Source organism: Ipomoea nil, unplaced genomic scaffold (genome assembly GCF_001879475.1).
Source record: "Ipomoea nil cultivar Tokyo-kokei standard unplaced genomic scaffold, Asagao_1.1 scaffold2921, whole genome shotgun sequence".
Classification (NCBI taxonomy): domain Eukaryota; kingdom Viridiplantae; phylum Streptophyta; class Magnoliopsida; order Solanales; family Convolvulaceae; genus Ipomoea; species Ipomoea nil.
This window is the reverse complement of record NW_017619349.1, coordinates 1793145-1813493: the sequence shown is the minus strand read 5'-3', so window position 1 is coordinate 1813493 and position 20349 is coordinate 1793145. Positions and strand designations below refer to the sequence as shown.

Below are 20349 nucleotides of genomic sequence, written 5' to 3'. Positions count from 1 at the left end.
ATCATTATTATTATTATTATTATTATTATTATTATTATTATTATTGAATTGCATAAATTTACAATACGCATTCCATCATCATCATCATCATTATTATTATTATTATTATTATTATTATTATTATTATCTTACTAAAATTTACACTGGCGGAATGCAGGGGTATTTAGAAAAAGTAAATGATATAATAGAAGGTAAAGTAAAAGAAATAATAATAATAATAAACTAAAATCAAAATAATATGAACCATTCATTTCAACAGACAATTACACCAACATTTTTTAGCACTCGTTAGGGACCTAACTTTATTGACTATTATTAAGTTTGTAGATGTAGATAGATATAGATATAAAAACAATTAATTTTCCCAATTTAGTTACAAAGTTTTTTTTGTTTTTTTTTTTTTAATTTGAAATTTACTAGAGGCATCTTGTATTTATTTCTAAACTAGGGAAAAAAAACATACTTGCACATTTACCAAAACAGTTTTAGAAGCCAATCATTTTTAATACTTTCATAGAAAGGGTATTTATTTAAATGATGTAATATAAATTTCAATCAAATAAGTTAATATTACATTGTATTAAAAAAAAAAAAGAAGTTAATATTACATTCTTACAACTTTAACTAAATACATAAGTTAATTTTACACTTCATTAATCTCACATTATTTATAGTATAAATGTAATATTTTATAACAAAACAATAATAGACAATTTACACTTTACAGGACATAAAGTAATAATATAACATAATTGTAGATGTCGTCAATACTTTAAAGGCATATATATAATATATTATAGCAACCGAGGGGGTATGATTGAGTGACAGCTGGTGCGCGTTAAATACAATCAGATTTAGTTACAAAGTTAATTAATTGGGCACTACTGGTGCACTTAACGCGCACCAGCTGTCATTTTTTTTTCTTTTTAATTATTTGGTGAGGCCCACATTAGGAGATAAAAACTTATCCCTACTACAAAAATCCAATCTTTCTCTTCCCATTCTCTCACTTCCACGTAGGATTCCAAGTCTCAAAACCACCTTAAAGATCATCCCAAAAGCTTTATTGGGATTTGGGATGCTCTAATTAATACGGAGTAAGAATTTATAATATATTCTAGTAATTATAACTAGTTCTAAGCTTATTAAACCAGTCGAAAAAAGTAAAAACGCTCACTATTGCTCCTTTCACGGCGAAAATCCTAATCTTTATTTATATGCCTTCACAGTGATCACACCATTTGCATTGCAGAAAGGAGGAACTTTGTGGGTTGAAAATATTTATTCTTCTTTCGAATATTTGTCGTAGAAAAAAAGAAGAAGACGAAGGAAGAATGGAGCATTCAGAGAAGAAGCTAAACCCGCTGAAGAGAAGCTTCCAAGCCATGAATGGAGGACTTGATACTGACCCCGACAAGAAGAGATTACCACCCAGAGAGTATGCGTTTAATTTTTGCAATTTATGCTAGATATCATGCAGCTTTGATTTCGATATAATTGTTAAAAATCTTTTTTTTTTGGTGGTTTTAAAATTAAAGTGAGATGAAGGTGGTTAAGGTTGCATTGATGAGGAACACAATTGCTATTCTGGATTCTGGGATTGACAGGGCTATGCTTTCCCTCTTGATGGTTCAAGAATTTGTGAAATCCTTCATGGAGATTAATGTTGGCAAAAAGATTGTGATTTTAGCAACCACTGTTAATTTTGTTCATCAGGTATGTTCTTTTTCTTGTTCCTTAACTTTCTTTTTCCCCCAATATTAATTACAAGGTTTACAGCTTAAAATGTAGTTAAACTACTTATCTTTGGTTAAGCTTCTCTGCTAAAAAACGTTTCTTTATAATTTTTTTCCAGATTATAGCTCCCACAGTTTCTATATATACAGTGTCTGCTTGTATTTCTTTTTCCCTTTTAGCTTATGGCTAGTGAATCATGAAGATGCCCAATTAGAGGTTAATTGGATTATGCTAGGGTTTTTGGCTTTGCATAGCTGTTTACTTATTTGGTGAAGATTTTAGTTTATATATTATGAACTATATTTTAGCTATTTAAGCCAGTACCCTGAAGTTGATTATGGATCATTTATAATCTTTAATTAATTAAACTGCAAAGATTCAACCTTTGTTGAATGGGGACTATAAGTTACTGAATCTGATGGATAGTTTTATTCAAGGTTTAGTTTAATCCTTTGCAATGCTGAGAAAGCAGGCACTTTTTGCATTTATTAATTTGCCTTATTCGAGTTCTATGTATGATTTGAAGATTCATGCGCTTGAATACTTGATTAATGAAATGCCTAATTATCATTTTGACCCCCAAATTACAGCAATATGAAGCCATCAAATGCCACACAAAGCTTCAAGTTCAAGAGTTCTATGGGGCAAAAGGAATTGATGCGTGGGATGGAAAGACATGGGAAAAAGAAGTGAATGATCATGATGTAAGTAGTTATAATGATGTAATTGTAAAATGAAATAAAACGTAACTTGCTTCTATTTTCCGATAGGTTTTGGTGATGACACCACAAATCTTGCTGAATGGATTGGAAAAGGGATTCTTGAATATTGGAAGAATTTGCTTAATGGTGCTAGATGAGTGCTATCGAGCTTTCGGCAGCCATCCCTATGCCAAAATTATGAAGGTGAAGCCATAGTTCCTTTAGAAACTCTTGATTAATTTTCTAATGTTTTTACTGTTTACAAGTCTAGTTGCTTTTGACGAAGCGGGATCTCCTAGTGATCAATAGTTTTTCGATTGTATAGGAGTTCTATCACCAATCAAGCCAAAAGCCCAAGATTTTTGGGATGGCTGCTTGTGCTATTCCTAAAAAAGGTAAAGTTTAAACCTTTTGCATTCTATATAGAATCATGACATTCTAATAAACTTTTGACGTCTCATGAATGGTTCTATATCTTTGAAATCTTCTTCCATTGTAAATTTACCTTTATTTACAGGTATCTCATCAACTGAAGAACTTGAAAGTCTTCTAGATTCCAAGGTTTTTATTTTTATTTTTTAAAATATTTTTATGCATTAGTCATGCCCGACATAACTTGTTTCTAAAGTACTGGAGTTTGCATTGCATTTTCTCAGATCTTTACAATAGAGAACTCGGGAGAATTGAAAGACCCTGTCTGCTCTGCAAATGAATGCTGCATATTTTATGATCCGCCAGTCACCTCCAGTTCAGAAATGAAGATGAAATTAGATTCATCTTGGTCAAAGGTGAAAACTTTAACTTCGTTAAGGTCACCTATTTAAGATTGTCGTGGAATAAACACCATGAGCTAGCATAAGTAGTTTAGTAAAGTATATTTAATATAAAAGGAAAAGGAAAGAGGAAGACAAGCTTTTTGGAGTTGTTAAGGTTTGAATTTGGATCAACATGAGAGCTGCTTTTATCCATGTTCTTGAATGATGTTTTCTGTTCATAAAAGACCGAAAGTAATTTATATTTAATCGACTCTTGTGACAGTTCGATGCAATTATGCTCAAGCTGCAAGATTCGCTGCCAAGTCAGTCTATAGATGCCCGTGCTAAGTATGAGATGTTGCGGAAGAAGTTGTCTGAGGATCACGCAAGCATTATATGTTGTCTAAATAATCTCGGGGCAATACCTGCATTTGAGGTAATATAATCTACACAATTTATCTAAATCCATACAACTCGCTCTAATGCCTATATTTATGTCATACATTGTAGGCTGCTAAAGTTTGTCTGGAAAACATTCTTAACGATAGAGAAGAATGTGAATATACGGAATGTTCATCACAGTGTCGATATTTTCTTGAGGAAGTCATATCGATTTTTGATGAATCATTTCCACCTGGTAATACCCTTTTCTTTATATCAATTCGCTTTGTTGACTCTATATTCTTACCATTTCTGATTATACTGTCTTTTCATATCTGCAGATTCTGTAACTGTTACTATGGACCATATATCTCCGAAGTTAAAGTTGCTGCTTGAAACTATCAAATCATTCGGGTAATTCATAATTGTACTTGATTGATTCAAATCATTCTTACAATTTTCCTTCTTTCTTCTTGCTAATCTCGGTTACCTGTCCTGGACGCAGCAAAAATCAAGTACCGTGCCTCATATTTGTTGAAAACATTTTCACAGCTAAAGTAATCGAAAGATTTGTACAGACAATAACTTTCTTACCTCATTTCAATGTTTCGTATTTAACGAGAACAGAATTGGAAGGAGAAACTTTGGAATCCTTCTGCTCTGGAAAGGTATTAACACCTTACATGATTAACGATTGGTAATAGCCCTTGTTAAGAGTCCTACGTTGATAAAATAAGAGAGAACATATGGGTTTATAAGGCAATGAGTTAGACTAGCTAATTGGTTGGATTCAATCTTTTAGTGTAGTTTGGCCCATGTGCACTATATCCCAGTTGAGCGAGAGCTTGACCCAATCTTAGTTTTTAACAACCCTGAATTTTATTTGCTGACTACAAACTTATGTCTCAGGTGGATGTGTTATTTACGACTGATGCAGTTGTGGAGGGAATTAATCTACCCGACTGCCCTTCTGTCATAAGATTTGATTTGCCGAGGACAGTTTCCAGTTTTGTCCAATCTCAAAAACGAGCCTCTCAGAAAGATTTGAAGTACATAACAATGCTTGAAAGGTGAATGAACTGGACAGCTGTTGTTATTCTCTTTCGGGATTTAGAATTTATGAGGATGTACCGATGAAAATCTTGGAGGCCATTTGGTATTGTTTTTATTTCATTTATTAAGTCTAAAAAAGAATCTAATAACTTAAGGAATATACATATTTATACAAGAAACTATATACTAACTAAGGTAGGGATCAGAACCTAATCTCTAAGAATATACACATTAATCGCTAATATCATGCTGAATATATTCTTACCATTTATAATGTCTAACAGGTTGATAGTGTTGGATGTATAATATGAAAACATAAAGGAAAATCTTTAGAATTTTATTTTTGGAAACAAATCCCTACCAAATGGCTTACCCTTTTTATCACTTTCGATGAATATGTAATAGCATAATACTCTGTACTTCGCTTTGTTGTTTTCAAACCGTTTGTATGTATTTCAGGGGAAACGTAGAACAGAGAGATCAAATGTTCGATTTGATATGCAGTGAGTGTCCCGTGACCGATGTAGCTATAAGCAAGGAGGCCGATGCTCCTGTTCTAAAACCGTGTGAAATGAAGGAAAGTGATGTGTATTGCATAGAGGCAACTGGTGCATCTGTGAATGTGGATTCAAGCATCGCTCTGATAAATCGTTACTGTCAAAAACTCGGAGACAAGTATGGATACTTCTTATATGTAGAGTATGGATACTTCTGATAAATCGTTCTATAGTCAATTTACTACTTATAATATCAAAATTACCTTTTTGTCCCCTAGGCCGAATTTCGAGACCATGTCCTTAGGGCTCTTGCATAGATGCAAATTGACATTACCGGAAAAGGCAGCTTTTCAAACAATTATTGGTCCTCATAGTTTGAATGCTCGTCTAGCGAAAAAGCGTGCATGTTTGGAGGCATGCAAAAAATTGCATGAGATGGGGGCGTTGAATGACCATCTTCTCCCTACTGGCTCGAAGCCTCCCAAAAAGGATCCCAATCTGCACGGTCAAATGACTCAAATATCGACTTCGGGTGCAGGTCAGTATTAATTTATACGAGCTTTTGACGTTTTGACTTGTTCTTATATTGCCATCGCCTTGAGGTTTCATAGTGCTATTAAATACTTCCAGGAACGACGAAGAGAAAGGAATTGCACGGGACAACCTGCAATAACGCACTGGCTGGAACGTGGGGGGAGGAGGAAGGTGAAGTGAAGTTTCAAGCATATAAAATGGATTTCTGCTCTAGCGATCCCGAAGTGCAGTATTCGAAATTCGTTCTTTTATTGGAACAAAAGCTAGACGATGATGTTGGAAATTTTGAAGTGGAGCTCTACTTGCTTAAAAGAAACGTCAAAGCTTCTGTCTCCTCACTCGGGCAATTATGCCTGGACTCAGATCAGGTTCAGACATTTTCTCTGCCCTATTGTGGATCTTTCATGTTGTTAAGAGTCCCACATTGATAAAATAAGAGAGAACATATGGCTTATAAGGCTATGGGTTATACTAGCTAATTGGTTGGATTCAATCTTTTAGTGTGGTTTGGCTCATGTGCATTATAGCCTAGTTGAGTGACCCTAGCCCAATCTTTGTTCATAACACATGCGTAGTTAATTCAATTCAATTATTCTTGACTACCAGGTTGCAAAAGCAAAGCGGTTTCAGGAATTCTTTTTTAATGGGCTATTTGGGAAACTTTTCACCAAAGTATCGGGTGAAAGAAAGCTTATTTTTAACAAGGAAGAATCATTGTGGGAGAAATCATACATGTATTTGCTCTTGCCCCTCGATACAATCGACCCTAGTCCCGAACCATCGTGCATCGATTGGAATGGAATTCAATCTTCGTTCTCCGCTGTGGAATATTTGAAGAAAAACGCTTGGCTTAATGCCGAGATGTCTGAAGCTAATAGGAGGGATTCTTTACTAAATAGAAACGATTCTGATACAATGGATATTGATTGCACCGAGCCGATTCACTTGGCCAATAAATCAGTTCATGGAAACAGCGTGAGGAATATGGTGGTTGTTGCTATTCATACGGGAAGAATCTATTCTATCTTGGAAGCCGTTACTAATTCATCTGCGGAAAGCCCTTTTGAAGGTAGTAGTGATGAGATCCCGTCAACTTATTCATCGTATGCTGACTATTTCCTGAAAAGGTAGTCTATATCGTCCTATAACTTTTGCCCACTTTGATAAGTTACCATTTCTCGGTTATGATAATGTGAGTGTTTATCAGGTATGGGATTACTCTGGCGCATCCTGAACAGCCGTTATTGCTGTTAAAGCAAAGCCATAATGCCCATAATCTTCTCGAAGACTTTAGGAATGCAGGTCATCTCCTTTCCCCTGAACGATTAGTAATTTATTTTAGCACATTTCTTCTTTTTCTTCTTCCTTTTTTTTTTTTTGGTGAACGTCCGTTTGGAAAGCAGGAAAATGAGTTATTTTCCAGAAAACATTTTCATTTCCAGTGTTTGGTTGCATTTCAGAAAACATTTTCATAGCTATTGTCCTTGAGGATTTTGATTTGAGCAATTGTGCTCGGTTTTTTTCATTCAGGTTTGTCCTCGGAAAGGAAATCAGAGCATGACAGCAAAACGCCTAGTATAAAACCACAGCAACATGTTCACATTCCACCCGAACTTCTAATCAGTATTGACGTTAGCATTGATGTCTTAAGATCGTTATACTTGCTACCTTCACTAATGCATCGACTTCACTGCTTAATGCTGGCCAGCCAGCTTAGAAGAGAGATTTCACGTCATTATGGCGACTCACCTGTGCCAAGCTCATTGGTACGTAATTTTCATTTTGGAGAAAATAATATGATTAATCTCAATAATTTATTGTGGCTTAAGAGAGGTCGGGAGTTCGAACCCCATCTCGTATGGAAAAACCAATCTGGCCAGCACTTTGTCCCTTAATTGGGCCGGCCTGGTGCGAACGGGGATTAGTCTGAGTATGGTACGGGCTTAAAGGTACCTCCTACAGTTAGGGCCTACTCAGGAGACCTCGTGGTCTAACCAAAAAAATAATAATTTATTGTGGCTAACTGAACATTTTTATTGATTAGATTCTGGCAGCTCTCACAACTCAGAGGTGTAACGAGAGTATTTCCATGGAGCGTTTGGAATTGCTAGGAGATTCAGTTTTGAAGTATGCTTTGAGCTGTCACCTCTTCCTTAAATATCCCGATAAAAATGAAGGCGGGCTATCTGATAAGCGTAGATGGGCAGTTTGCAATTCAACACTTCATAAGTTGGGCATCAGTCGTGATATACAGGTAATGAATATACATATGTTATGTTATCCTTAGCCATAGTAAACTCTTTGTCTCTCCATACCTATTTGTTTATGTTATAAACTAAGATTGGGCTAGGGTCACTCAATGGGCTATAATGCACATTGGCCAAACCACACTAAAAGATTGAATCCATAACACTCCCCTGAAATGAAAGCTCTAGACGCCACCAAAGTGGAGGCTCTGATACCATGTTATAATCTAAGATTGGGGCTAGGGTCATTACTCAACTGGGCTATAATGTACATGGGTCAAACCACATTAAAAGATTGAATCCAACCAATTAGCTAGTCTAACCCATGACCTTATAAACCCATTATGTTCTCTCTTATTTTATTAATGTGGGACTCTTAACAATGACAATATCTATTTCCTTTCAATTTTTATTTTCGTAGTACTTCTATAACAAATTTCTACTTGTAAAAGTTCAATTGATTAAATGCTATTGTTTGATCTTTTTGGGTTCATGGAGCTCTTCTCTGTTATTTGCAGGGATATATACTAGACCGTCCATTTATTCCTCGGATGTGGACTGCCCCGGGACAACTTTCTATTTGGCCTTCTCCATGCAACCACGGTGTGGAGACTTTACAAGTGCCTGTGGACGGGAAATTTTTCCGAGATGACGAGAAAGTGGAAATCGGGCAGTGCTGTGATAGAGGTCACAGATGGATGGTATCGAAAACTATATCAGATTGCGTTGAAGCACTTATCGGGGCGTACTATGTAGGTGGCGGTTTGGATGCTGCCCTTAAGGCGATGAAATGGATTGGCGTGGACGTTGATCTTGATCTATCTCGGGTGAATGATACCATAAAAGCTGCGTCTCTCCGCTCCTATACCCCGAGCTCTAAAGGCATTGAAACCCTCGAGTCAAAGCTCGGCTACGTATTTTCTGTCAAGGGGTTGTTATTAGAGGCCATAACGCACAAAACTAAGCAAGACCTAGGTGTCGGTTACTCTTACGAGGTTACTGAAAATTCTCCTCTTTACGTAATTACAATACAATTATTATATCCATTTGTGTACGTTTTCTCTTAGTGTTGAATCTGTTGCAGAGGCTTGAATTTCTCGGAGATGCGGTATTAGATATACTGATTACTTTGTATCTCTATCGAAATCACACCGATGTGGACCCCGGGGAGTTAACGGATCTACGTTCTGCCTCCGTCAACAACCAAAATTTCGCTCTTGCTGCCGTGAGGGCAAATCTTCATCCACATCTCGAGCACTGCTCGGGGCTTCTTGGAAGCCAAGTATTGGCGTTTGAGAAGTCGGTGTCCAAATCTAGCTGCAATGCGGACTTGCTTATGGGCGGGAAAGCGCCGAAGGTTTGTAAAGTTGCCATTTGCGTGTTTGTCTTGACCTTGCTGAGTTGGCATTACTTCCAACTTATTTGCTTTGTGTTACAGGAACTGGGAGATTTGGTGGAAAGTATTGCCGGGGCAATACTTATTGATACCAAACTTGATTTGGGAAAAGTTTGGGAAATCTTTGAACCGTTACTTTCGCCCATTGTTACTCCTGAAAATTTGGAACTCCCTCCTTATCGGGAATTGATCGAACTGTGTAGCTCTTTGGGCTACTTTTTAAAACAAGACTGGAAAAGAAAAGGAGAAGCTGTTCATGCCGAACTTTCGTTACAGCTCGAAGATGACTTGTTGGTCAAAGAGGGACTCGGACAGTGCAGAAAAGACGCAAAAGGGCAGGCGGCTCTTCTTCTTCTCAAAGACTTGAAGGTGGTAACATGTATTTATTTGGTTATTATTGTTATAATCTTAGATTGGGCTAGGGTCACTCAATTGGGCTATAATGTACATGGGTCAAACCACACTAAAAGATTGAATCCAACCAATTAGCTAGTCTAACCCATGGTCTTATAAATCCATATATTCCCTCTTATTTTATCAATGAGTGGTTATGGTGAGTTGGAGAATTAGATTTGCTACTCATTTGAGCTTTTGCTCCATTCGTTCATCTTGCATTAGCTACTCTCTAATTCAGTTTTTTTCTCACAACAGAGTCGAGAAATCTCATCAAAGAGAAATAGACCGGAGATCGACCTTGTTGCTGTTCCTTTAGCTGGAGTTCCTTTGTTAACCGCTGATAGCTCGAGCAGTCCTTGTAATTCAAATAACATTCCAGGTATGAGCTGTTTATTTTCTTTGTAGAGTGTATGGGTAAGAAAGATTTCTCCGATATTTGAACTCTACCAACTTGTCATAAAGTTCAAAAGCATGGTGCTATACTGCTATCGTTTGGGTCAAGGTCACTCAATTGGGCTATAATGCACCCATGGCCTTATAAACCGGGTGAACACAAAGTGGACCGAACAAGTTCTAATACCATGTTATAATCTAAGATTGAGCCAATGTGCATGAATGGTGTTTATTTTCTTTTTCAGAAATTCCACCAATCAGCATGAAAAAGGGAGGGCCGAGGACTTCGCTTTTCAACCTTTGCAAGACACTTCAATGGCCAATGCCTACAATTGATCCATTGGAGACTAAATCAAAGTACGCCAAACAAACACTTAATTCGCATTTCTTTTCCTCGGTTAATTACATATTCAACAATGTATAACTAGTGAAATTATCGGCACAGGTCTCTGATTGAATTTGGCGAGTCGTCTGAAAGGAGGACAGGCTTCATTAGCTTCGAATCTCGAATCACCTTGACAATTCCTAACGTCGGAGCAATTGAGCTCTTGGGTGAAAAACAACCCGACAAGAAGAGCTCTAGTGATTCTGCTGCACTTGCCATGCTTCGTGAGCTTGAACGACAAGGAAAGATCATCGTTTGCAAGGAATAATCTTTTCGCTACTCGGGAAAACAGGCCGGTTATTAGGTGTAATTGTCTAACCTGGATTAATGGTAGGTTTACTTATCTTGTATCTAAACAATATGCAACATTGAAGTTGGATTTCTTGTAAATACCATTCTGGTTATGAGCAAATTAGAAAATTATTAGCAAAGTTTGGCTTATTTGACTTTAATATGAATGTTTGGTAAACAACACTTTAGCTTGACTTATTGATGCCAATAAGTTGAAAATGAAATGAAAAAAAAAAATTATTTTGAGTAGTTTATAAGATTTATGTTTTAAAAGTATAATTTACCCTTAATACTCCGTATTTGTTGGCTATTGTAGTCGGGAGGGTTTAGGTGGGATTGTGGGAACATGCTTCCACGTAAAAACTTAGCATTGATTTGATCTATCTATCTAGGTAGATCAACAATTGAAGATTGCTGGAAACTAAAAGAAAAAAAAATGGTAATTTTGAAAACTTAGTAGGTTGCAATAATTATAAAGTTGATTACATGTTTTTTTACTAAAATCATCAACCATTGATGAACCATGATGGACAGCTGAGATTAGTCCTCCAGAAGACCATATTCTTATTTTGTTAATTGTTATGTGAATTATTATTAACTACATTGTATTTTTTAAAAAAACAATTATGACATTATTTATTAATGATAAAACAAAAACTAATAGTTAATAGATAATAATAATAATAATAATAATAATAATAATAATAATAATAAAAAATTGTAAAAATAGAGTTAAGTAAATAACACAATACGCTTGTCTTTATATGTAATCAGTAAAAATTAAATAATTAATTTATCAAATACATTTCTATAATATGTTAATACAGTCAAAACAGCTAATACAGTCAGATATAGCTATCAACTGAATCAATTAACTATCAACTATTAGCTAATTCCCAAATACTCCCTTTTTGTTCAAAGCCTTACCACATGTATAATTTCAAATTGAAAATGCAGCATATTTTAACCATTTTCCATTAGAAATTTGGTTATAATAACTACAAAAAGGTATAAATTATGTATCAAATATAACACAAATAGTCATGACACCAAAATGAGAATAATTCAAAGAAATATTATTCAAACCAAAATTTTTGCCAAATATTTTACCTAATAATCTAACATGTGCTGTGTCGTAATTCTTGTTAATTTGTTTTCTATTCATAAAAACTTGTATGGGATCGTTTCACGGGTCTCAAATGTATGAGACGGGTCAAATTTTTGATTAATGATGTCAAAAATTCGACTCATTAATTAAAGATTTGATCAATTAATCAAAGATCCGACTCGTCTCATGAATTGAGACCTTGAGACGGTCTCACACAAGTGTTATCCTTCTTAAACTGACTAACTTATCACGGCAAATTATACCATGGATTAGGATCTACCTTGCATTGTGAATCCGGGTAAAAATAACATTCATATTATGTGTTGCAGTTAACATTTTTTGTACATGTAGTTAACAGTTTATGTTAACTACAAACACATAATATGTTGTTAACATATTATCCGTATGCAGTTAAGATTTTATGTGTATATAGTTAACATATTATACGTCCGTATGCAGTTAAGATTTTATGTGTATATAGTTAACATATTATACGTCTGTATTAACTGCAGATGCAATTTTTAGACCAGGATTCAGGGCCGTTCCAATCAATATTGGGGTCCTGTGCAATATTTTAATTTGGGTCCTTTTCTCAAGTAATTTCTATATATAAATAATAGTTGTTCAAAAAGTTATATAAAAAATTCAAAATATAAATATTGCATAAAAAATACATTTAACATTTTATTTAAAAAGTGACATGCGTCGTGCACATTTATATGCAAAATCATTTACCAAACTTTTGATATCAACTTCTTCCAACAAAAACAAAACACCTTGTCAAGTTCTTTTGAATATACAAACCAATCTCGATCACACTTCTCTCCATTTGACAAATATCTTGTGTAAAATACTGACAGAAATCTTTTAGAGAATTTATCTTTAGGACCTTTATTTATTGATAAATCTCTTTTAGGACTATCTTTCACAAAATTATCTATTAATTTAGAATCAAGGGCATCCCAATTTTTTTGGATTATATATGTCAAATAAAAGCGAATCATTTGGTTTATTATTGTGATCAACATCCTCTAAATAACTATCAATTAACATTCTTATTATTTTCATTGTCCTATCATTGTTGTACAACCTATCATTTAAATTTTTTTCAATCTTGCAATCATCTTGATTTTCTATATGCAGATTAGCAACTAACAATTTTTTTTCTTGGCATCATCTTTTTGTTAATCTATTTGAATTTTTTTTTGTAATGAATTTTTCAAGAGCACATTTTTTAGATTGAGTTAGTTGCTCAATTCTTCTTTTCTTTTTTACTTTTCTTTTTACGTTTCTAAAATCCGGATGAATATTTTCTAGAAAACATAATTATAAAATTTTAAGGAAAAAAACAAAAATTTATTTAGAAACTCTATGAATAAATAATTAATCAAAAAATTCATCTTTAAATTATTCTAAAATCAAAATTATTAAGTCATGTAAATAAAATAATAAACAAGAATTGTGAAGTAATAAGTAATTTTAATTACCTGTTAAAAGAATTGAAGAATCAATCATCTGCAGAGCTGCATCTACCGTTGTTGTTTGCGCCAATTTTATTTTTTTTGAGAAATAATATTGGTCAAATATTAAAATCAACCAAAATTGATATTGATATCAAGTACAAAAATACAAAAATTCTAATGTTAAATTGTTGATCAAACTACATAATGAAAGAATAATGAAATCTTGGAACTTGAACATGTAGTGCAGTACTGCTGTTCGATCACTTTGATGCCGGAAAACGCTAAAATTGCCAATTAATTAGGCTTGTGCAATTGCTTGTTGAGGGTTGATCGAGCTACAAGCTACGGTTAGTCAATTAGGGTAATAAACTAATAGAGTAATAGGGTTCGAATAATCAAAACTGAAACTGCGATGACTATATTATATACTGTATTTTTTTTTTTTATAAGGGGCCCCCAATTTTTGGGGGCCCTGTGCAAAGGCCCTGGGCAGACTTGCCCAGGGCCGGCCCTGCCAGGATTTACAATGCAAGATGGATCATGGTCCATGGTATAACAATTGACTTATCACAAATTAACTACGTAAAGTTACGATAAAAATTTGTGAAAAATAAAAAATCCACGTAACATTGTTGATCAATTAATGTATATAATCAGTTTGATTGATGTGAGTAATCTTGCACTCTCATTCTTTAAAAGAAGTCAGGAATTCAAAATCTCCTTTCATATCTGATTACCCTTGGCTTTTAATTTGGCAGCTTCAGGTTCCTCCCAAGGTGAAGTTGTTTGCATGGCAGCTGGCTTCCGCGGTGCTACCAACTCGTGAGGCTTTGGCCACGAGACGGGTTGTGTGTGGTGTAAATTGCCATATGTGTAGTAGTGTGGAGGAGTCAGCTTTTCATTTGTTCCGGGATTGCATGCATGTAAGGTCCATATGGGCATGGCTACATCTCACTGTTAGTGTTCATGACAATGCTAGTATTACTGATTGGTTTTTTGGCATGTTAGGGACCCTAAATGATGACACTAGAAGCAGGTTTGTAATGTTGTGTTGGGCAGTTTGGACGAGTAGGAATGCGAGTGTGTGGCGGGGGGAGCATTTTGTAAGAGAGGCAGTACAACATCATGCTTTGCGATACTGGCATAATTGGATGGCGGTGCAGGCAGTGGGTGGAGGCAACGATCACGGGCAGTCTGACGAGGTGTGGCGTCCGCCGGAGGTAGGAAGGCTGAAGTTGAATTGTGATGCAGCTTTTGATTATGCAAATAATGCTATGGGGTTGGGGTTGGGGTGGGTGGTGCGGGATGATGCTGGGCGGTGTTTGGCAGTGAAGGGGGTGCGTGTACAGGGCCAGTATACGGTGGAGGAGGCAGAGGGGTGTTGTTTGCGTGAAGCTTTATCATGGCTGCGAGATACGGGTTTGGGGGAGGTGGATGTAGAGTCAGACTCTCAATTATGTATTCATGCCATACGATCTGAGTCTTTTTTTTCTGCTTTTGGATTGTTAGTAGACGATGTAAAACATATAGCCACTTTTTTGCATGGGGTTAGTTTTGCTTATGTTCGGCGATCTGCGAATTGCGCGGCCCTTGCTGTTGCACGGGAAGCCGTTTCTATGTCAAGTTCGGCTGAGTGGTTAGATGAGCCACCAGATTTTTTGGTCCCGATTTTAGAACATGATTTAATGAACTGAGTTCTTCTTTTCAAAAAAAAAAAAAAAAAAATCTCCTTTCATATGAAAACTTAACATGTTTACCTCTTAATTGAATTGGTTCGACGCACACGAGAATTAACGTAAATATTGTATAATTTAAAGGTGTCTTATATAGTTAGGATGTGCTCATGCCACTATGACACCCCGTGTCTTTTTAAAAAAAAAAAAAAAAAAAGTTATTAAACAAGCTGGGAAAATAAATTATTTCCGGACAAATAAGCGAATAAATAAAGTAAAAGATTCCGAGTTGACTCAGTGATGCCATCATTTCCTGTGTGCTTGTTTCTTTGTTTGTTTGTCCCTCAACCGATCAATCTGATCCAACTCAGGATCTCTTTGGAGTTTGGACGCCACCATAGCTTCAGTTTCTCCAAATCAACGAATTCTTGAAACCCCATTTCTCTCCTCAAGGTATCTCTCTCTAACTCTATATTCCAATTCTCTCTTTGTACTGAATAGCGCCGCCATGTACAACACTTGTGTAAGCTCAACTCTCTCGCTAAAATGCGATGGGGGTGCTTCCTTTTCATTCAATGGTTATGCTTACTGTACCAAAAATAGGTTTAGCAAATACCCATTATGCAATTCACAATCATGCTGCTGTTATTGTTGTTGTTCTTCTTCTGCAAATTCAATGCATAGAGTGCCACTTGGCCCTAGCTATGCCTGTGGTTTGAGGCAATCCACTTTGATTCAGTGGTCCCCTTGTAAAAAAATGATCTTGAGGAGTTTAGATAGGTGCAATGCGAGTTTCCCGGGTTTTGGCATTGAAAGAAAACTTTATTATGAGAAATCTTGCTCCTTGAACAAGAGAAGTGTGTGTAGAAGAAGAGAGAGATATGGGTGTATGGGTTTTCAGGAGGAGAGTGAAATGCCTAGTCTTTGTGATGTCGACGAGGCTGAGGTTTTGCTCAGTTTGCTTTGCGAGGATTTGGACGAGGAGTGTGTGGATTTTAGGGGGAGAAAGGGAAGGTCTTGGGAGAAAAGGGTTGTGGAGATTAAAGAGAATAATTCCATTGATAAGAAGAAGGGTGGGAAATTTGGTGATGATAAAAAGTCGTCTGAGGTTGAGTCAATGGTGTGTGTGTCGATGAAGGAAGACAAGATAAAAAACGAGCATAGGAGAGAAAAAGAGAAAGATGCTTTACCGAGGGGAGAGAAGTCACGGAGAAATGCTCGTGAGGTTGTGGGGCGAAGTTTGGTGAAACAAAGGGTGAGGGGAGAAGATAACAACGAGGCTTTGTTGAGCGGTGAGAATCAAGAGGCGAGTGTTGTGAGGGACGAGAGGGAATATTTTTCAAGAAAGAGTAACATTGAAAGGGAGAGGAGAGAAGAAGAGAGGGGGGAAGATTTGTCAAGAAGAGAGGATCACCGGCAAAAAGTGAGAAAAGAGGGGTCTAGCTGTTCTTCATACTACTCGCTTTCTTCAACAGGTGAACTAGACAGTGATAACGAGATGCAAATTCAAGGTGAATTGTCAAACAAGAATGGAAAGCATTCAAGGAGTGAAGAATTTACTCGTTATGGGGAAGTGGGGGAACGAGTTTCGGATTGTTCCCAAGAACAGGGAATGATCTCGAGTAAGGAAGATACTTTAGCGGGATCATATGTAGCCTCAGCTGACATAGACGGTAGCTGGAGAAAGAAATCCGAGAAGAGGCTTACTGACATATCAATTGAAGATAGGAAGGAATCATCCCGGAAACAATCAAGGATTTCGGGCGTTCATGAAAGTAACTACGGGAAGGAACTTAGTTCCTCCAAGGCATATGATGATAGGAAACAGAAATTAACCTCGACTGTGGATTTTGATCAGTCCGAGACCAGAATGAAGCATAAGCAATTTCTAGAAATGCCAGCAAACCGTGATCCCACTGAAACCATGACTCGAATGGAGGAAGCTCGAGATGAAAATCGTAAAACTGATATTGTTCGAAGGGAAGATGAATCTGGGAAGCATTCTCAAGAAATTAGTAAATCACAAATTCAAGAAGTTGATGTTAGAGGGGCATTCACCGGAGAAATAGAGTCTAGCGTTAGAAGAACAAGCGGTGAAGTTTCTTCATCTAGAGGTCGGAGTTCTACATATATCACGGATGAGAAACACAACCAAGCTAGAGATGAACATATACTAAGTACTTACATTTCGGAGAGGAAATCGAAGACAAGATTGACAAATCAAGAAGAATATAAGACCTACTCTCTCAAGTCATCTCTAGAATCCAGAGGGGAATCTTCCCAAACAAATGTAGAACGTACTAAAAGTACGGAACTTTTGAAGGGGTCTGAACAAACGACAGCTTTAATGGATGCAAGGGATGTGTCGGTGGCTTGTCAAAATGATGTCAACATTGTTAATGAAAATGAGACGAATAAAAGAATATCACAGGCCCATTCATCTTCTCAATCGTTATCAAGTTCTTCGACCGTTGAATCAATGAGTGGGTTTGCAGCACAAAGGTTTTTCTCTCCTTCAAGTGCACAAAGTGGTTCTAGTGAGAAACCAATGGAGCATTCCCGAGAAACATATGGTGAGGTCAAAAGGGGTGAGACTAGTGAGAAACGTTTAGAATTCGTTTCTCCAGAAGATGGACTTGGTTCAGCCAATCGATTGCAGAAGTACTCTGCAGAATATGTTGGTGAATTTGTTGAGAAAGTAAGGCATGAAGTCTCCAGTTCTGAAATCGAGAAAAGATCCTCTGAGACAAAGTTGGTATATGAGGGTGAGCAAGAATCTCAATCGAAAGAGCAAGATTCTACAAGTTCTTTAGGCTCCAGGGCTGCAGGCCCCTCAGATGAAATGTGGGTAACTCAAACTCAACCATCAATTCAAGAATCAGCACCCTCTATTCAAGAAACACCAGGAACAGAATTAAAGGATGACACAGAAACAGTTGGGAGTGCTGAGATCAAGAGAACTGGCCAGTCCATGTGGCATATTATCGCAGATATAGTACGAATGCGATGGATTTCACGTTCTGGTAAGCATGCTTCAACTTCAGGATCCGGTGGAACAAGTTCATCGCATCATTCTAATGAGGCCCAGATTTCAGGTCACGTACCTGAGGGCAGTGACAGCGAGAGTGTAAAGAAGGAAAAGCGTTTGCTACAAAAATCTTCCTCCGAACAGCATAAACAAGAAAAGGTTCAAATTCAAAGCCAGGGAGAAGAAGTGTCAAACTTATCAACGGACCAAATAAAGCCTGAATGGGAGGACGCTTCATCTTCCATTTTGCCATCTTCAAGTATTTCTTTGGCATCAAACGAAGAAACTTTGCAAAAGACTACAAGGGCTGAACAAGCTGCAGCATCTAGCAGTAGTACCGAGCAAGTAGTTCCTTCAGCTTCAACTGAAATATCCATTCCCGAGGTTAAAGATGGGGAAGTGAGGCAAAGGAAATTTCAGAGGGCCAATCAAATGATAAGAGATAGATTTGATGAATGGGAAGAAGCATATAGGACTGAAACTGAGCAGCGGAAAGTTGATGAAATGTTTATGAGGGAGGCACTCCGGGAAGCTCAAAAAGCTGCCAGCAATTGGGAGGTTCCTGTTGGGGCAGTGCTCGTGCAGGGTGGAAAGATAATTGCTCGGGGATGCAACCTGTAAGTTTTGGCTGTAAATATAAATGTTTTTCTGAATCATCTATTTGCTTCATGTGCTACTATTTATCTGTCATTCTGTCATGATCCATATTTCAGAGTAGAAGAATTGCGTGATTCCACTGCCCATGCAGAAATGATTTGCATTCGGGAGGCTTCTAATGTCCTTCGGTCTTGGAGACTTTCGGTAATTTTCCACATGTTAGTTGTTTTAACAGTGAATATTTTGTTCAGTCTCCCTAAAACTAGGGGTGTAAAGGAATCGAATCGAGTCAAATATCTCATTATTCGATTCGAATTCAACTATATATTCGAATATTCGCCAAGCACCTTGTGCACAGATGACACCCGGGTTGGATTCCCATATGGGAGGTTGTGAGTTCGAGCCTCAGTGGAGGCGTTATTGGCTCTTTGTGCTTCAGTAGGTTGAGAAAGTAGTTATGAACAGATACTACATTGTAATAGAGTCAGTAGCATTCAAAAATATATATATATATTCGAATATTCGTATTCGTATCTGTTTAATATTCGAATCTCAAAATTGATTATTCTATTGAGTTCTATTCTCTTATTCTGACATCCATTTTTATTTTGTTTATTTTAAAAAAATAATAATTATTTTTGTAGGACACCACGCTTTATATTACACTCGAACCATGTCCAATGTGTGCTGGAGCGATACTCCAAGCTAGGATTGATACTGTTGTTTGGGGCGCTCCCAATAAGCTTCTCGGTGCTGATGGCAGCTGGATTAGGTATGCAAATCAAATTTCTAAAACGGGTTACTTTGGGCATCTTGGTTAAGTTTATCTTTGCGAAATGACAACTAAAATTCTCCGAGCAAAACAGAAAACGAATGAATGGTATGACGGGACTATATTTTGACACAATAATCTACAATTCTCAGGCTTTTCCCGGATGGAGATGGAGGAGACGGTCAGCAATCAACAGATAAACCGCCTGCTCCAGTTCATCCGTTCCACCCGAACATGAGTATTAGACGAGGAGTATTGGCCTTAGAGTGTGCAGATGCGATGCAGCAATTCTTCCAACTTCGTAGAAAGAAGGAAAAGAAGTCAGAGTCTCCGCCATCTCGCCTTCCCCTTTCAAGACATCCAAACAAATTGCTCGCTAAGATGCATGATGCCTTCCATCTTATGTTCTGTTTGTAATCAGAACTCCATGCTGTTTGTAATCTCTGATGGAACCTAGTTGGCTATTTTATTTGATGTCACTGGTGCCAATGTTTCAAGGACTTTGTGTGCATCATATGATTCATTTCAACTTTGGCTCACTGATGATGTTGTAATAGAATGGTACAAATCAATCCAAGTGATTTTAGTTTTTTTTTTTTATAATAAAAGTTGTGCTTCATATATATATACTGGTTCAAATGCGGACAATACTTTCCGTGCGGCCGGTACGAATTCACCATCAGGCATCAGGTATGTATAAATGCACCACACAATATTCAGAAATGCAGCACAATGAAATGCACCACACCTAATCAAGGATGAAAAAATCGCTAGGCGCCCTCTAGGCACCTGGGGACCGCCTAAAGCGCCTAGGCGGGCGCCTAGAGCACCTAGGTGGCCGACCGCTTAGCGCCTAGGCGCCGATTAATTGGCACCTAGGCCCGATTTTTGCAACACTGCACCTAATGGTGCATTTATGCATACCTAATAGTTAATGACTGTA

At 37.0% G+C, this 20349-nt stretch overlaps 2 protein-coding genes across 3 annotated transcripts; both read left to right on the top strand.

The window, feature by feature from the left end:
- The first annotated feature begins 1140 nt into the window (after nucleotides 1–1140).
- LOC109161083 (endoribonuclease Dicer homolog 3) lies at nucleotides 1141–10926 on the top strand. Its single transcript, XM_019309413.1, has 25 exons — nucleotides 1141–1438; nucleotides 1539–1716; nucleotides 2328–2441; nucleotides 2508–2642; nucleotides 2764–2833; nucleotides 2956–2999; nucleotides 3095–3226; nucleotides 3477–3629; nucleotides 3704–3830; nucleotides 3916–3988; nucleotides 4080–4242; nucleotides 4484–4644; nucleotides 5087–5302; nucleotides 5403–5662; nucleotides 5755–6026; nucleotides 6265–6785; nucleotides 6866–6960; nucleotides 7189–7424; nucleotides 7703–7912; nucleotides 8423–8899; nucleotides 8989–9261; nucleotides 9343–9669; nucleotides 9952–10075; nucleotides 10335–10446; nucleotides 10535–10926. Exons 1-25 carry the CDS (start codon nucleotides 1335–1337, stop codon nucleotides 10740–10742), a joined length of 4785 nt encoding a protein of 1594 aa, XP_019164958.1. The 5' UTR covers nucleotides 1141–1334; the 3' UTR covers nucleotides 10743–10926.
- Nucleotides 10927–15306: 4380 nt separating this feature from the next.
- On the top strand, nucleotides 15307–20005 carry LOC109161099 (tRNA(adenine(34)) deaminase, chloroplastic). 2 transcript variants are annotated; one of them, XM_019309437.1, is made up of 5 exons: nucleotides 15307–17362; nucleotides 17564–18654; nucleotides 18751–18838; nucleotides 19279–19406; nucleotides 19559–20005. In XM_019309437.1, exons 1-5 carry the CDS (start codon nucleotides 15518–15520, stop codon nucleotides 19821–19823), a joined length of 3417 nt encoding a protein of 1138 aa, XP_019164982.1. In that variant the 5' UTR covers nucleotides 15307–15517; the 3' UTR covers nucleotides 19824–20005. The 2 variants fall into 2 exon arrangements, with proteins under 2 accessions (XP_019164982.1, XP_019164981.1); XM_019309436.1 differs by having other exon boundaries at nucleotides 15307–18654.
- Nucleotides 20006–20349: the final 344 nt, after the last annotated feature.

Excerpts from the sequence above, each read along its gene's own strand:
- LOC109161083 (XM_019309413.1), top strand. The coding sequence starts at position 1,335 with ATGGAGCATTCAGAGAAGAAGCTAAACCCGCTGAAGAGAAGCTTCCAA. Across the intron at positions 3,989-4,079 it reads GAAACTATCAAATCATTCGG|CAAAAATCAAGTACCGTGCC; the intron begins GTAATTCATAAT and ends TCCTGGACGCAG. Across the intron at positions 4,243-4,483 it reads AATCCTTCTGCTCTGGAAAG|GTGGATGTGTTATTTACGAC; the intron begins GTATTAACACCT and ends CTTATGTCTCAG.
- LOC109161099 (XM_019309436.1), top strand. The coding sequence starts at position 15,518 with ATGTACAACACTTGTGTAAGCTCAACTCTCTCGCTAAAATGCGATGGG. Across the intron at positions 18,655-18,750 it reads ATTGCTCGGGGATGCAACCT|AGTAGAAGAATTGCGTGATT; the intron begins GTAAGTTTTGGC and ends TCCATATTTCAG. Across the intron at positions 19,407-19,558 it reads GCTGATGGCAGCTGGATTAG|GCTTTTCCCGGATGGAGATG; the intron begins GTATGCAAATCA and ends TACAATTCTCAG.